Here is an 18,012-nt window from a genome sequence, read left to right as displayed (position 1 = left end):
ACAGCTGAGTTTTTTTGTTTTCTTTATAGGGTTGAGATCTTGTTTTATGTCAGATTCTCATTCTATGGAGGTGAGGTCAGAGGCACTAAAATAAAAAAAAATAAATAAAAAAATAAATAAAAAAAACCCTTGGCTACAAACTGTGTGTTTTTGTCAGCTGAGGGATACAGCGAAGGGATCGAGGGAGCGGTGGGAGGAGGGAGGTGAAGCGGGAGGGGAGGGGAGGAGGAGGAGGAGAGAGGGAAAAAAAAGCCCTCAGCCAAGCCATCAAGTTGAACATTGAACTTCACAGTAGTAGCTGCCTTTCTATGCCTCTCCTTTTGATGTTACCTCCAAAGCAAAGGATCAAAGGCTTGGAGTGTGGCGTGGGGAAGTCCCAAGCTCTTAGCCTGCCAGCCTGTTATATATGCAAAAGTCTACGCCAAAAGAGAGAGAGAGAGTGGGGCAGAGAGAGCAGGAGAGGGTGCTCGGGAAAGAGGAAGCTTGCATGGAATTTGGTTAAATAGCGCGTTTTGTGTCTAATGAATGACAAGGGGGGTGACGCAATCAGACAGCGAGCTACAAAATGACGTAGAGCGGGATGGAGCTCGCGCGTGCACAAGTTTTAGAGACGCTTCACGCTCGCAGGGCTGGGCATAAAGGCTCGGAGTGGGACGACGTGGAGCGAGTGGCGCTGGCAGTGTCCTACCCCCCCCCCCCCCCCCCCCCCCCCCCAGTTCCTCCTCCACCCTCAACCAGCAACACGGTACAAAAATTACCCTCAACACACACACACGTATGTGCGCGCACAAACACAGACAGACACTTCCACCCTGTACCAACCACCAGCTCCTCTCCAACATCAAGGGGGTGAGAGACTGTGTCGTCTTGACATAAATATACAGTGTGCTGTTAAAGCGAAGACTACAGTAAACACAGCGTGCATGAAATCCTGGTTGTGTCTCACTGGAGCAGAGACACTCACACAACACACTACCAAACACACACACACACACACGTGATTGTGGGCTCAGCTGGGCCAAAGAGTCGAGCAGAGGTGTGCTAAAATTGACAAATCTCTACGAGACAAACACAATACACACACACTCGCTCACACACACACATTCACACACACCCTTTCCCCAAGGCTGTAGGATTAAGAGGTCCAGCTGGCTGACAGCAAGCCCTTCCTTCCCACGTATCCCGTCGATCTCACCCAACTCCCCCACCCACCCACCTCCACCCCACCCCCTTCCCTTATCTAGAGCCCCTCCCACACCTCCATACCCAGGTCTGACAGCCAACCAGGCCACAGAGCATGCCAAGTAGATACACCTGAATTTGACACTGATCACATCAGTCATACTTCAGAGCAAAAAAGTATTTAAAGACATGGAAAATCCTCAAGATAACTGTGAATGTTGGCCAGGAGAAGGCCTACATATCACTGGCACCATCGAAGGGGGTCTGCCAATCCATCTAGTCTTCCTGTCAGTGATACTGGTTGCATCCTTCAAGATACAGATTCCTAGAGAGCCAAGGCATTGATGGAGGCGGAGCAGGGGAAAATTAGCCTAGTGGAAGAGGAGGAGGATGATATATAACGCATAACGAGCCCTGTTAATGAGGAAATAAGAGAAAGTGAAGGAGAGAGATTGGGCGGAAAAATAGCAGAAGCTGCCATGTCCATTTACGTAAGTGTGGAAGAAAATATGCCGCATGCTGCAGGGTGTTGTTCGACTCACATATCATTTTGTGAGCACGGACATATGTGAATATGCAGGAAAAATGAATTCAGTGCTCCATAACGAGAGCTAGGGTTGAGTTAATTCATTCAGTTTAGCAAGTGTTTTAACGCTAGCATGAGACAGGAGAGAGTCAAAAGGGAAGTGAAGGATGATATGTCATTATTTGAGTTAAAAACATCTTAAGCGTTTCTGATCTTCAGTTTCTGGTTACTAATGAGCCAAAAGCATTGATGATTAGCTGGAACCAGGCAGCAATGTCAGACATAATAAAAATGCCAAATGCAAACAGTAGCCATAACTTGCAAATGAGATTAATAGTCCAACTGAGCTTTAATTTCCAAACCACCTGTCATTCACTTTTATATCTATGGCCAATTTAACCCCAGATGGGCCCACAATGGGAAGTAAGAGAATATGAGAACCAAACACTGATTTCTTCAGCATCCTTGTTACTTATGGCCAAAGGTGACTGATAGGTCTTATACAGAAAAAAACTTGGGGCAAGTTTGGGTTAAGACCAAGCTATAGTGGCTATATTTCATTCGCAATCGCAACCTGAGGCTTTAAAAGCGAGCATTTGCCCCGATGGAAAACTAATGAGAACAGAGAGAAAATCTATCCAGCAATTCACCATGATACCATCGACAAGTGCAAAACGCTACCGCAGATTGGGTTGGGTGGGGTATAGGAGGAGATAAAAAAATAAAAACAGACAGGCAGTGGTGTAAGGAAAGAATAAGAATTAGGGAGTGAGAAATGGAGAAAGAAGGGAGCAAGAAACAGAGGGGAGGAAAAAAATTCACAATGATGACACGTAAGTGCAAAGAGCGATTAAGGATTTACTTTCAAAAGGACTCCCATTGATCTTTTTTGATAGACCTGCAATAAATCAAACCGGATTGACTCGCATGAGAACCAAGCCTAATCCTTTAGTCAGATCCAGGAGAACTCCAACCAAACCAGCTGTTAATTTAGGCTTTACAAGATAAAGCGGGAGAAATCCAACCTGATGTACCCTAGGGCAGAGGCTTACATCATCTCTGTAAAGCAATCAACTTATTGCCAGTTTGGAGAGGTAATCAGAGCACATACTGAGAGAGGGGAGGGGGTAGTGGAAAAAGAGAAAAGGGAGATGGCTGAAGAGGTTAGGGAGAAAACAGAAGAAGAAGAATGTAAGAAACAGAAAATAAGAATCGAGTTCAGTTTAAAAATGCTGCTCTTTTTTTTAGAAAAAAAATTAAAAACTGATTTTTTTTCCTCCCCCCTGCATGCCGGGCAGATACACAGGTCTTCAGACTGAAACTTATCTTTGAAACCAAAAACATGTTTACACACAGTACAACTCCAATTATCTCCAGAGGGTGAAGATGAAACGGAGAGAGCCTCGCTTAGCTGCAAACAGGAGCTCTCTGGGTTGACAGCAGGGACTGGAGGACGGATACAGTTCCCCCCCCCATCCTCCACACCACCCTGTAATTTCCCTGGAGGCTGGCCCAGACCTTGTCCCCATCCCCAGCGGCCAGTGCCACCTCAGCTGGGTCCCACCAGCCATGCTGTGGCTGCACCATAGCACAACCATAGTAATTAAAACGGTTATTTTTGTGTGGGGGAACAAGAGAGACTTTTTTTTTTTTCCAGATCTGAGCGGAAGTATTGCAAGACACCATCCAGCCCACACTGACTAAACCATGCCGACGTCTCTTTCAGTTGCGCATTCGGTGTTTATGTATATGTCTGTGAGTATACTGAATGTCATCAGGGATCTACAGGAGTTTTAGTTCCTCTTCTTAACTGGGCGTGTGACACCGCGATGCAGGATGCAGAGGATAAAACCACACAAGCACCCTTTTGCAGTATGCACACTGACACAAAGACTCATTAGTTCGCCGTCTCCCCTGTCTTTAATGTCCTGTTTACAACGCAAATCAACCAGATCAGCGCTGAAATCCAATCACGGGGCTTTGCAGGGCCCTTCACGTCGGCCTCACAAGAAAGCTGAGGAGAAGCAGGCCTTGTAGTCTCTGGACACTGTCCAAAGGAAACCAAACCTCAGGAGTCCAAACAAAACCACACATAAAATCAGAGTTAAAACAGCAGTCTCTATTCAGCCCATCCTGACCCCACAAGCACACACAGAAACACACACACACACACTTTTCTGACCCCTGCTTTTCTATCCTCTCCTGGTTACACTGTATGCACACAGGGATCATGCTGACTTCAACAAGGCTCCTGTAGAATTGCAAAATTGACTGAGGCTTGGGCTTCGACACACGCAGGACGCAGCCATGTAAAGGCTGCCGCTTAAGCTCAACTCACATCAACCTGTGCTATCTTTAGCAGCTGGGCTAAACTTTTAAAACCGCACAACTCTCTCTCCCTCCCACCCTCACCACCAGCTTCCCCCTGACTTCAAATAAGACAGCCTGGCTCTTTGGCAGTGGCTCACCCGCTGGCACCTCCCTCCATGGCCGCAAGGTCACACGTTTAATTACACAGAAAGTAGTAATCTCACCAGACAGATGGCAAGCAGGCCGCCTCTCAATTACTTTATGCCCAATTGAATGATTACTGATGTTATTTGCGAAAATGTGGCACGCAGAAAAACACTACAAAAAGAAGATTTGTAGTACAAGCGGGAAGAGGAGTCAGGGGTGAGGTTACAGGGTCGTGGCCGTGTTAGGACAGAGGCTGATGTGCCTCTTGCCAAGCAACTGTAACTGAGATAATAATACTAAAAATATATATATAAGGCGTGAAGAATACAAGCACGACTGTGTTAGCTTTTGGGGAGGGGAAAAAGCAACAAAAAACCCAAGTTTAATACGACAGCGATCAGTGCCACAAAAAACAGACGCTTATTTTTCTCGAAACCAAAACTGGTACAGAACATTGGCCTATGTGGAAACAGTCAGCTCCCAGCAGCCCAGTGGAGGAAACCGCATGACAAGGCCAATTTAAAACGTGAACAAAGTGTCTGTCTCTTAAAACAGAGCCAAGAAAGAAAGAGCTGGGTTTTCTTCATTTCTTTCCCCCTTTAGGACTACCATTTTGTCATTGGGGAGAATCCCATTGGGCTCAAGTTCTTTCCTAATGAAAAAAAACAAAACCCCTGACCGGCAAGTGTGAGCTGTCTCATCTCAGCATCCAACCCGTGTTCCCCGTCGATGCCTCACTCATCATCACTTAGCTCCTCCTGCCAATAGCTTCTGCGAACAATTAGAGGTTAACTTTCCCAGCGTCTGAGACCGCAGAATCTCAATTTCTGGCCAGGAAGCTCCAATAACTGAGCTACCTAGCCAAGAATCAAGATTCCCCTCAAGTTCAGGTCTGAGTTTTACCCCTTATTCAACACTTACTGTTAGCAGTGAGGCCTCTCTCAGCCTGTTTATGATTTAACACGACCGCAGAGCTAAATAACAGCAAATTAACTGTGCTGACTGGCCTCATTAATGTCATGCATAAAATGCTTTCACTGAGATCATTTCTGAATGTGCAATGGCAACCACTGATGTAAACTCGGTTGCCAAACTTTGGTTCTGGGCCAAAAAAGGTATGGCTTCTGGCCGGCATGATCATAAATTCTCCAGCCTAGTTGGGGTAACTCCCGTTTACGCCTGTGGGTGTCAGATTAAACCAAAACTATTTGTCTCATGCCAGGAGACTACATAATTTACAGCTGAGCATTTAACTCTAAATTTAACATAGCATACAAGGACAGACTGGCTCATTGGCTTAAATAACGTCACCCCAAGCCATAGCATTAAAAGTACAAGCACTGGTAGTGAAGAAATTTGCCCTGTTGGTGACTGTAATAAGTCTGGAAGTTTCCACTAACTAGGAACAGTTGTGTTGAGAGGCACTGTTGTAAAATGATCTGCAGGAGCATATAGAAAACTTCCACATTATTTTTTTTTTTATTATTATTATTACTGAGTCAGGGTGAGGAATTACACTGGCCTATAGATGGCAACCAGCAGTTGTTCTCCCATGAGGACGGGGGAGGCAGGCATCTGGGAAGAAGCGAGCAGGCGGATCAGGAGAAAACGATGACTACATCTGCATATTTACAGCACAGGATTTTGAGTTTTCAGGACTCAAAGTCATCCCAAAAGCAAGTGCAGAAAATGAGAAGAAAGGGTCCGTGAAACTTCCCCCAGAAGGCTCAGAGGACTTACAGTGATGACTCCCAGGCACATCCACAACCCCACGATACCCCGAGACGACGGGGGGAGGCTTCCTGTTCTACTTTCCAGTTGCCGTGCTCGGGAGAGAAGCTGCACCACTGTACCACAACGCTACAACAATCCTCACATTGCTATAGGAAGTCGAGAGACATTTACAGAAGGGGCTGAGGAGCGGGGGATTTACATGATGGTAGCCAGTATGTGCAACTCAAAATTTATACCCCAAATACCCACTGCATGTCTTTCGGTGTTAGATTATCATCAAGAGCAATGCAACAGACATGTTTGAAGGAAGTGGAAATTTGACCTACAAATTATTTAATTACTTTAAACAGTGTTGGCTGCAGAAAGTGAACAGAGAAGTGTATACACCATGCATACATCACCCTTTAAGCCACAGTATTGCAGGGAGGCATGCCCATTTCACCCCCCACTGATAGGGAATTCTAGCCTGATGCGATCTCCCAATGGCCCACACTTGACCGTGGGCCTTGCAGTCTTTTCCCAGCTGCTGTATGGCAGGCATGGGCCACAGTGGTGGCACCTGTCTTTGACAAGCCCCGGCATTCACACTGCCTGGCAGTCAGGTGACATATGCTAACGCACACTTTCCCTGACACCGAGTGCACACACATACACTCTGGCAATCCAAATCTACTAACCCAAGAGGCACTTAAGTGTGATCCCAACCACTTAAAAAGCATCTGCATCATAGTGAGAGAGGTCTTAGCCTCACATGTCTCTCTGTCTGATAGCTAACCCTGCCCTGATTCAGGCTGCGGCTTGAAGCCGTAAACCAAAGCTTCCCTCAACGCCTCTCACCCGCCCAGCGAGGCTCTAACCACTGTTTTTGCATACCACTCAGCTTGTGTAACCGTTGAGTGGTTTTGCTCCACCAAGACAATGGCTGCGTAACAGACTAAGCAGAGTAAAGACGTCTAATGTCAATGCACTGGAAGAGTTGATAAACAGAAGTCGGTCTACGCGGCGCAAGAAGCACAGACGAAATAAAAATGTAAGCACTGGGAGACTAAAGTGCCTCCAGGATAAAATAATAACAGTAACACGGATGAGACTGCCAGCGGCTGAGGCAAACACTGCACAGGCCAAAAGCAAAGATTTCTCAGGTGAACCGGTTGCAGTCTAGATAAACAATGTAATTATAACTCATTTTGAAAGTAAAGAGTTGAGAGAGAGTTTCAAAGTCAGCAGGGATCAAAATGAACAGAGCCCTCTAACGCTTTAGTCTGCTCTTCCTTCATTATCTTTAACTAAAATTAAAGTGTTTGCAAAAGTGTTTGCAAAGGCACTATTAATAAACTAAAAAAAAACAGAAACTAGGCGACAACACTGGTCACACTTCTATATAAAAATCAGTTGTTTAACTTGCAGTACGCGAGGGTTGCTGACAGCACCTGATTGAGCTCGTGGTATGGCAAAGCATGCCGGTACTCACTCTGCTGCCCAGCAGACCAAAGCAACATTTCCCCACCTCATTTGCAAAGCAATCCCGCTTCCCTCCCACTCAGTGCATCTTTTTGTCATTTCCATGTCCAGGCTCCACTGGCTTTGTCTGGAGGAAAGGATGGAACCAGGTCTCAAGGAGACTGCTCTGCTACCAAAAAGTCCCCCCCCCAAAAAAGAAAGAAAATACACCCAACCCACTGAGCCAGCATACACTCACCTCTCCCCCCGCCTGACTAATGTGCCCTGACACTCGTACATCACCCGTAAATTGGCCAAATGAATTAAGCACGGCCCCTGCTTAGCTTTACGGGCTTTAAATGGATTTTCTCCTCTCCAGGTCTGTCCAGTAATTGCATTTATCCATCTTGTTGAAGCCAGGTTTACACACTCACAAAGATCATGCCAATCCCCGGATGCATTTTCCGCTCTGATGGCAAGAGTGTGAGAGATTTGTCATTGGATCATAACAGGTAATTCAAACAACAATTAGCTGACAATTCCACCGTATGTCAATGGCTGGCTCCCTGCATGGATAGGACCTTGGTTGAAGCAATGAGGTTCCCCTCTATCGCTTCATCTGTCTGAATATCTCTTCTTGTTGCCATTCTCAGTGTGATAAATGCTCCCTTATAACACTTTTTATCTATTATCCAAGCCTCCAGGTTAAAACAGCAAACACCCACAGCAGGGAAGAAAGTACTGGCTATGAGTGTTCATTGTTCACACACACACACACACACACATTCAGAGAGAAAGAAGTAAGTGTTAAGGCAGAGCTGTGAACACCGGCATCAACGGGGGTCATCTCCACACTTGTGGATGTTTGAACAGAAGTGTATCAGCCATTGGGGGGGGGGCCAACGGACAATTCAGCTATGTAAACATGCTGCAACTTCCTTCCCTCCAGTCCTCTAGGCCTGCACTGAGACAAGCCACTGTTTAAACAGCACACACAGCATTCCTGTGCCTGGGCCCAGGCCAGCTGCTGCATCCTCACTGCAGGCCTGCCTGCCTGCCTGAGCAGAGACAGATACAGGCCTTACAACAGCAAGGGTCATCCACAACAGACAAAGGGCTTTTATAAAACATGCAAAACACGTTGCATCTTCCAGAAATGCTCCCCATGCTGCTGAATGCTGTAGTCCTAGCTGACCACCCTGAGAGCTAAAATCATAACATCGCCGAGCCAGACCTTAACCATTTGACGCCATCTGTAATGATAAAGCAGGAAATTTATCTTTATTGGTACACAAAATATGCAAAGTGTGGCTGCCAATAAAGATAGAGGAGGCAGTAAAGTGAAGATAAAACACCTCCTGGTTCTAAAGTACACTGTGACGTGCATCACATGACACAAAGGCCAAACCTGCTTAGTAATGCCTGCCTCTAATCTCAACTTTCATTATGGCTGAACTGGTGGTTTCAGGTTCAAAGTTAATCTATAAAATGAACCTTTGGTTTGCATGCCAATGGACAGTAAACTAAAACTAAGTTCCATCTAAGAATAAAATGAATAGTTCTCGAAATGTTCGCAGCACAGTAAAGATCCGCTTTAGCAGAACAATTTAACCCACAGAGTAATAACACGCAAAAGTCATACATATGACTATCCAAACAGTTAGAGGCATATCTTGCCTTACTTGTTGATCCATCAATGAATTGTGGACTTTAGTTGAGCTTTAGTGGGATCAAAATTAAAAAATAAACTTCTGGAATAACCTCATTTTGAGTCATCCGTGCAGAACTATGTACATTTAAATTATGGGAATAGATTTAATATTTAACACAGAGACCAGGCGTCATTCAGTGTTGGTTTTATTATAGGAAGACTGTGATAATTACTTCCCTATTGTGTCAGTGCCTCCACTGGATACCATCAAGAGTTGCCAACCAAATCCGCTCAATCAAAACTGTGATTTCAGGGGGACGAGACTGCATTGTTTTCTACCTCCACAGCGCCGTCTTGCCTATCTGCTGTTCATTCGGTTCCCCGCTCTCTTGTCCGTTCATCAGTCCATCCCCTCTGGCTGGACAGAGAGGGCCACACATCTCACCTCGGGACAGTTGTCCAAACAAGCCTCTCCATTCACTCTGACCCCTCGAGGGAGGAAGACAATTGACAATTCACTTCCACGAGTCAATTTGTGCACTTTTGGAATTGACCCTGAATACTGGTGACACACTGGCCTCTCACTGGAGCCCGGATGAATACATAATACTGAGGATGCCAGGGAAGGGATGGGAGGGGGGATTTATTTTTTAAAAGCTGAAGCCATTAAGAAAATAAAGGAAAAAAAAGATGCTATGCCATATAAAAATTAAAAATCCATCTTATTTTTAAAAGTCGGTCAAAGATGTAATTAATTTAGCAAAAGCAGAAGTTTATATATATATATATGTGCACTTCCAAATATCATCACCTGCACAATGACTGGCAATTCAGTGCCCATGTGCAGGCCATGTGTGGATGTGACAAGCTGTTCTCATGAAATGTTATCTAGTGCTGTACACAAGCCGACAGCTGTCTCTTTAAAAGAGGCGTATTATTATTGTGTGTAAATAGGTTTCTAACAGCTGGTTAAAGAGCTAACATGGGAATTTACTCTTAATCTGTTTTCCACTGGAATTGCTTCATCAACTAGCTAAAAAAAAAAAGAAAAAGACTCTAACATTGCTCCACATCGCAGGGTATGGAGGTTACATTTTATTAGCCTTCTGCATTTTAAAATAATCTTGCCAACAATTTTTTTTTTCACAAATCCCGCCATAATCCGCAGATTAGTAGATGCATTTATTTCGCTCGCACTTTTAAACCCTCCCTCACCTTTTGCGGGGAGTTATGAATCCACCACCTCCTGACGACAAAACAAGCAGACGATCACCTCATTAGCGGACCGGCTTCGCTTCCAAAACACACACACACACACATAATCACACACACACGCGCTCCTTGGAGCTTATCCCGCTACAATTAAAAGTTTAATTAGTAGATTAAAAATACATTGACTGGAGTTTTATCACCTTAAACTCCTCTATTATGTGTTTAGCACACACAAGTGCCTCCTTCCCATCTGAGCCATTTTGAACAGATTATCTGCATACTGAAATTCCCTTGACTACATTAAGGCTGCAGATACAAACTGGGTAGAAAAACAACCATCTGCATAATATATTGCACGTGGCTGGATGAACACTGGACAAAGACTTTTGTATAATTAATGTCTAATATCTGGATGTGAATATTTAAATAACACTGCCACCACTTTTGTGAGGAAAAAGTGGGGAAAGTATTTTTAAAAAAGATACTGGAATGAATGAATGAAATTCTTCTTCTGTGGTACATTCCAGGACATTGTACCACATCCATAAAAGGCTGGTGTACCACAGGTGTTCACTGCATACTGGCATGGCTAGTCATTATCTAGCCCAACGTGATCATTAGGAGCTGCGATGGCAGTTTGGCACCTCCTCCCTGCATTCACACACACACACAAGCTGGAATTTAAAAAAAAAAAAAAAAACCTCCAATGGATACTCAAGCACTCCCTATCAGAAAGAAAAATGGGGTGAGAGGGGAAGCTCCTTCGTCAACGAAAAGCATGTCAGCGCCAGTGCACTTTGACCCCTCCCAAACACATGCCGCAATCCAAACAGAAGGTCGACAGCAACCAGAATTCCTCCCAGCGTCACGGCGGCCTTCTCACCCAGAGCTTTTAAGGCAAATATTTTCTGATGACGACGAGAATGGGAAGCACGAAGGGAAAACGTGGAGTGGAGGGTGGGCCGTGGGCGGGAGGGGGGGTTTATTCAGAGACGCGAACCACGCACATGAACACATGCCTGCTCGTCAGGCGTGAATGAAAACTGAAACTCTCCTGTTCCAATCTGTGTTCCTCTCTTTCCCCCCCCTTTTTTTTTTCATTCCTCCAAACGGGAAGATAAATGTGAAGCCGAGGGGCACTATTGTTTGGACATCTAGCCAGGAACTGTCGCTGCTCTCATTGCCCTGGCATTAACAGCAATTATGCGCTCTATTCAGACAGCTTTTGTGCGGCCGACCCCCAGGCCCCCCCACCGTCCCAATTCACTCACACACGCACTCACACACACACAGGCAGAGGCCTAACACACATTTCCCGCTTTTCTCTGAGCCCCCCCTCCCCTCCCACTCAGCTACTGGTGAACTCATTTGACTACTGGAGCACTCTGGTCCCATTATGAATGAACTTAGAGGAAAAGGAATATGACAAACAATCTGTGGATTCCTTCTTAGACGCACATACACAGCATCCACCGCCTTGTTAAAAAGTCACATTTCCAACGTTTTTTTGTAATTACGACGCTTTTAAAAAATAAAAAAATAAAAATACCAATTCTAGGTAATCATCTCTTGAAAGCAGCTAATCCTAGCCCTACCCATAACCTTCATATCTAAAAAGATGTGATCAATAGTCATTTAACCTTATCTTCTTTTGCTGGATGCAGCAAAGTAACACTGCCAAGAAAATTTCCAGCAACCACTTTAAATTATCTTATCGCCACTTCCATATAAGTTCACAAGTTCATTCCATCCTAGGAACACCTGCATTTGTACCCTGCTGCTCTTCAGTAATTTAAAATTCATAAAGAGACAGTAAAGTTTTTTTGTTTTTTCTTTGCTTTTTTTTTTTTTTTAAAGGAACTTGGCGTATACTGTTGTTAACATATTCCAACAGTCCAAATATTTTTGTAAGAGGAAGAAGTAAAATGGGAAAATATTGGCTTCCCAAGCATATATCTCCACACTGCTTTTGATATTAAGCATGAACTTGCCCACAATGCTGTGGATGTGCAAGATGAGCTGTTCACCGAGGTACATTGAGCTAAAATAAGGTAACATACACAGATAAGAGATTTTAAGTGTGGCTACATGGACACACACACAATAATTTAATTTCCATGTTTGAGGGAGCCCCAAGCCCTGTGGGCCAAGAGTGGAGCTAGCCTATATTTAAACAGATGACACAAGTTTCATTCCAGATGTACAGTAGTATCTTTGTGTTCAGCTCTATAGAAATGCACTGGAGAAAGAGGTGGGGCTGGATGGGTGGGGGTAAACTGGGAGAGGAAGGGGGTTACACCAGGGGGCTGGGGTAAGAGGGACCCCAGTGCACAGCTGCTTAACTAATGCCCTTTTTTTTCTTTGCTCAGACACAGAAAAGCAGCGTGTTGGTGGCTCACTGACGGAAACTAGGAAGGATAAATGGATTAATTCACTTTTAAGAATAAAAAGCAAAAATAATACACATATATATCCAGATTGAACCGAGACGTAATGATTAACAAGCATAATATGTCACATCGAAGGCAAAATTAGGCCTCAGATTAGCTGTTATTACATTAAAAGCAATAAAGTCGATGATTTAATTTAAAAAAAAAAAAAAGGTTCAGCTCCAAACCAGACTTTACTGCAGCTGCTACACCCAAACCCAGCTCACACTGCCACCAGGGAACCACTACTCCCTTCGCACTAGTTTAAAATCTGATTAGAAACACACCCCACAAACTGACTGATTTTTTTTCCCTCCTGCCTCTGTGGTGTTTCAAGCGGAGTGACAGATCGACGAGCGCGTAAGCTCTCACACGGCTCAGCCTGCCAACATCATCAGCATTAGACAATTAAGCCCCGCTAGCAGGGAGAATTTTTTTCTATATCATATATATGAAAAGGTAAATATTTACTGCACAAATCTTTTCCATTCATTCACAAGGCACTAACAAAACCTTACTGTACTCCCTCTCTCTCGCTCTCTTTCTGAGTCCTCAGCACCAGCACCACCACCAATTCCCCCCACCCCACCCCTACATCTGCGATTCATTGACTTTACAATTTACCACATGTCGAGATGGGAGAGGTCGAGCCTCCATTTGAATCACGGCACAAATATGCGAGTGATTTATTGTTTTAAAAACCCCGGGCCGATTTAGTGCAACTCACTTTTTCTGAGCATTACTCCTATTGGCAGACCATGAACAATTACAGTTCGGACTAATTAAGCTCTGAGAATGTGCTGTGCACCGCTAATGTCTAGCAGACCCCAATTTTAGTTTAATGGTGCCAAACTTTGCTTCCCAGCCACCCCCCGCCTCCCCCTTTTCTCTAACTTAACTCCTCAAATCCAAAGCAGATTGTACTTTTTTTTTTATGAGTGTTTATTGAGTCGAAGAAAAATAAGGACCTTTTTTTCTTTTCCCCCTCTCCTTGCCTAGGATGAGAGAAGCAGCGGAGAGAGAGTGAGAGGAAAAGAGGGAGTAGATGCAGAAGAGGAAGAGAGAGATGGGGGAGAGTGAGTGAGGGAGAGAGCGGGAGCCGCTTCCGCCATACTTTGTAAACAAAAGTGATTTGCAAGACAAAAGGAGCGCAACCTTCCAACTAAATTCGGAGTGCATTTTGCAGCTTGAGGCACAAAATGCGGCCACGTCGTGCCACCAAACCCCCCGCGGACACCAATTAGGCCCTATTAACATGTAAAGCCAATTTGATAAGGTGTGGGCCCTATCCCTTAAATCCGCATTAAACTATCTTCCCCCTTGTCACGGCCAAAAAAAAATAAAATCCATTTTACAACAGCCGAACACACATAATCCATATGATATACCATTGTTATGCTTATGCCGCTGCCATGTTTAGGAAAGATACTGTCTGTGTCATTTATAACAGATAACAGGCCACAGCAATGTGTGCACGTGAGCACAAAGGAGGTGGTGTGCACTTATGCGTGTTGATTATAATAATCTCAACAGAAAATCCTCCATTATTTCCTCCTAAAAATAAAATAAAAAAAAGACAAAAGACCGAGCCGGCCCCCGTATCAAAGTGGATTTATGTTTTTTTTATTAAAAAATAGGGAATGTGCGGCAACATGAGCAGTCCTGCCGTGACTAGACGAATGAAACAAAAGAGGAAAAAAAGGGGAGAAAACTATTGTTTCAACCACACAAAGCCTTTTCACCGCCCTGTAGTAGAATCATCACGGGTTCTCGGAGCGTCTTTCTTATTTTCCTCCCTTCCCACTCTAAACACAGTATTGGATGCACAGTGTTGTGTCTTCATCCCCCGTTTTGCTCCCCACCCCGTGCACTTTCTCGTTCTTTTTTAAACTGCTCGTAATTATACGTCGAAACTCAAAACCTCCGCCAAAAGTCTCCAGGCCTGGAGAATTATGGGGCCAGGGGTGGCGTCAAATATCTTAACATTCATAAGTCCGCGAGGCAGTAAATAAAGCCAGTGGATTTACGGCCCAGCAGCCCCGATGCAGGGGAGCTGGCCGCCCAGATCCCATTCTCCCTCCCTCAGCCTCTGCATCCACAGACCTGTTGAGGTGTAGATGTTAGCCCACAGCACCGGGAGTTAACCCGCTGCCTTTTTTTAAAAAGCCTAGTGTTAGCATTGGCAGGAAACAAAAGGTAGGGAGGAAGAAAGGAAGAGAGCAAAGGGAACAGGGGGAAAGGAGATAGAAAACCCAGGGTGAACTAGCCAGGCCACTTCTGCAATTCAACCTGCACCGAGTGATCCAGTAGGCCTTTGTGTGAGGTTTAGGGAGGAGGGAGACGGCAGGGAAAGGAGAGGAGGAGACGAGGGCAGGAAGGCTTTTAAAGCCCGGGCACAGCGTCATGTCAAATTGCTAAATGATACTAAATTGTGAGCCTCCTTGGGCTTAGGTGGTAGGAAAAACAAATTTTCACTGGTTATGACTCCCAGAGGTCAGACAAACTATCGTAATAGCCACATGCAAGAAATCTTTTTTTTCCCCTCCTTAAGTCATGCAAACACTAAATAAGTGAAGCAAGTTAAGACGTCCAGGGAGATCAGAATCACCGCCAGCTGATGGGAAACATTTAAACCCATCAGAATTTGGCCTCTAAGACTTCCAATCAATTGTATTAATTTAAATAATTTTTAAAAAGGCAAAAGGAAAAACCAGCATCACGGCATCACGAAAACCGAGTGGAGAAAAAGAAAAGGCGAAGGTAAAAGCAGCGAGAATCAAAGCCTTTCATGCCATGAAGGAGAAAGTCTCATTCTAATGATACTAGCAGTCATATTCAGCGCCTTACATGACATGTTAGGGAGCAAGACAGCTAATCAATGTCCAGGTGAATTATTTATGCCAGCTTTAAGTCTAATAGATTTATATTACAGCGACCGCTGACTTCAAAGCGCTAATGGCTGGACACACAGCGCGCTGCAGACAAGAGGGGGCCGAGGCAGTACAGTAGGAAGACCACCATAAGTCAAAAACCACGTCCAGGTGCATCAGTAGGTTAAGCTGTAATAAAGGTTTCCTAATCATCTGCAAACGAGCACCTCCTTCTTTTAGATTTTGTAATGACTTTTCCTTAAATAAGGGAAAACGGCGCAGAGAGGAAAACAACAGATAAAAAAATAAATAAATAAATCTGGGAACATATATTTAAAAAAAAAAAATTAAAAATCTTTCCTTTCCTCAACTATGTCCGAGAATAGTATTTCAAGGGCATCATTAAGAGGGCAAAGGTCAATACCGTCTCGCCGCAGCATCCTCCAGCCATACCACACAATTTACTGCTTTTCTAACTGCTGCATAAGCACAAGGAAACGAGCGCTCCACACACAGTAGTGTGTGACAGCAAACTACAAAACTCTGCCATCGAAACAAGGAAGTGCTTCACTTCAAATCATGCGTGTTGTTGTGAATGTGTGTTTGTGTCAGTGCTGATGAGAATAATGAGTGACTAATTCCACATACCAGCCAGCAGCATTAACAAGGCTGGCTGACTAAGAGAGAATGAATGGCAAAATGTTCTCCTATGTGCAAAAGAAGCACGCACGCAAAGAGAGAACCTGTGTAAGCAGCAAAAGAAATATTTCATGTGAAACCATGGGTGATCATGTTGAACTCAAAAGCAGAATTTGTGTCAAACACAAAAGAAGGCATTATGTGTCAGATGTGCGTTGATTTCCAAGGTGTGCGGAGAACACACAAAAAAAGAGGTAACAAATATCAGTTTCGTTAGGCAGAGCTGAGGTGGTGGTGGTGGCGGCGGGGGGGTGTTGGAGGGTCACATTTCCTAATGCCTGGTCTTTGCCTTAACCTTGTAAAATGAGATGACAGGTCCTAAAGCGCAGACTTGTAATTGCAACCGTTTAAAATAGGGGGGCAAAGAAAAAGGAAAAAAAAACAAAACACCCATGGTTGAGAAAATTATGCTGCTTAAGGATTGCCATCGCCCAGTGGGACCGGCGAGGTGCTGAGCAAATGAGTAAGTGGGCATAATTACAGCATGGCTGATTGTGTTTAAATAAATAACATGAATTTATTTATAAATATGGGTTTACTGCATGGCACATGTTTGCCATGGATTCCTCGCTGGGAGCAAAGGCGGTGCACATGCAAAACAGCACAGCCTCGCACAATTCCTATCAGTAAATCACACCATACATACAAACATATAGAAATATATATATATGTCTGTATATGTATATATACACACACATTTGAAAGAATAATTAGAAAGAGTAAAAAATTATATTAAAAAGAAAAAAATGCACTGCTTAATGTTTCAGGGGGAAAAAAGCTATCATGCATCTTTTACATAGTGTCTTTACAGGTTTTGACACATGCAAATCACTCTGTAAAAAAACAACCCAATTTGCATATTGATTTTATTTGTGTGGTTTTACACTGCTTTCCCCTGCTTACAGTGTGTCAGGAAAGCCGCTATAAAAAGGCCTGAATGCTCATGCATGGTGTTGCATTTAGAAAAAAGGGCATTTTTGATGAGGCCGTGCAAACACAAACCAACTGCATTATTCAGGAGATTAAAAACATGCACTTGTAAGCCTGGAGAATACGCAGACCCTTAGTAGTAATAATGATAATAACAACAATAATAATGTCATAATCATTATTAAATTATAACAAGGAGAATACAATTTTCACAGGGGCTTGTGCATTTGATTTAAAAGTTGCTAAAAATATTAGTAAAAATGCCGTGCACGTGAAGCTGACATATATCAATAACCTACTTATTTCTGTTTTTCCTTTTCTCCTTTTATTTTAACCCACTTGCAGCTCTTTAGCACTGTTAGCATGCTAGCTTCTGACCAGGGCAAACGGGCTGGGAGCCGCGTGCGGGCACGCATGCACGCATGCCATTGTACTGTACACTTCACGGGGAGTTTGCAAAACTTGGCTCTGCATTTTTATCGGCTGCACTTCAGGGTGACAACACTCCGCGTCTGCCTTTGCCTCGGTGCCTAACCCGGGGAGTCAGTGTGTGTGTGTGTGACGAGTGTGTGTGTGTGTGTGTGTGCACATACAAGCTGTAAATAAATGAACTTACTGTGCGTGCTGTTGGAGAAAGTGATCCATTGGGAAGGTAGGGGCTTGTGAGATCGGGGATCATTATAAATGGATAGCCCGGGTACGGTGGGCTCTTGAACAGCCCTCCATCTTGCCTTTTCGCAGCTAACATGGCGAGGGGGGGAAGAGGGGGTTGTGGGAAAGAAGAAAACTTTTTTTATAAAGTGGCCTTGAGAACTTTTTTTTTTTTTGCAAAAAAAATTGCAATTGAGTAATAAAAGGCGGAGGCACAGGCACATATAATGT

General features: G+C 44.2%; 1 protein-coding gene across 25 annotated transcripts in view; it reads right to left on the bottom strand.

Moving 5' to 3' along the window:
* Positions 1-18,012, bottom strand: part of tcf7l2 (transcription factor 7 like 2) — a 106,096-nt gene that overhangs the window by 68,925 nt on the left and 19,159 nt on the right. For all 25 annotated transcript variants that reach the window (XM_013269466.3, XM_013269481.3, XM_013269480.3 and 22 more), the window contains one exon: positions 17,747-17,871. In XM_013269466.3, the coding sequence (XP_013124920.1) occupies positions 17,747-17,871 (125 nt within the window). The remainder of the gene's footprint in view (positions 1-17,746; positions 17,872-18,012) is intronic.

Source organism: Oreochromis niloticus, linkage group LG8, assembly GCF_001858045.2.
Source record: "Oreochromis niloticus isolate F11D_XX linkage group LG8, O_niloticus_UMD_NMBU, whole genome shotgun sequence".
Classification (NCBI taxonomy): Eukaryota; Metazoa; Chordata; class Actinopteri; order Cichliformes; family Cichlidae; genus Oreochromis; species Oreochromis niloticus.
Note: the sequence above shows the minus strand (reverse complement) of the source record. Positions and strands in the feature narration are given on the sequence as shown.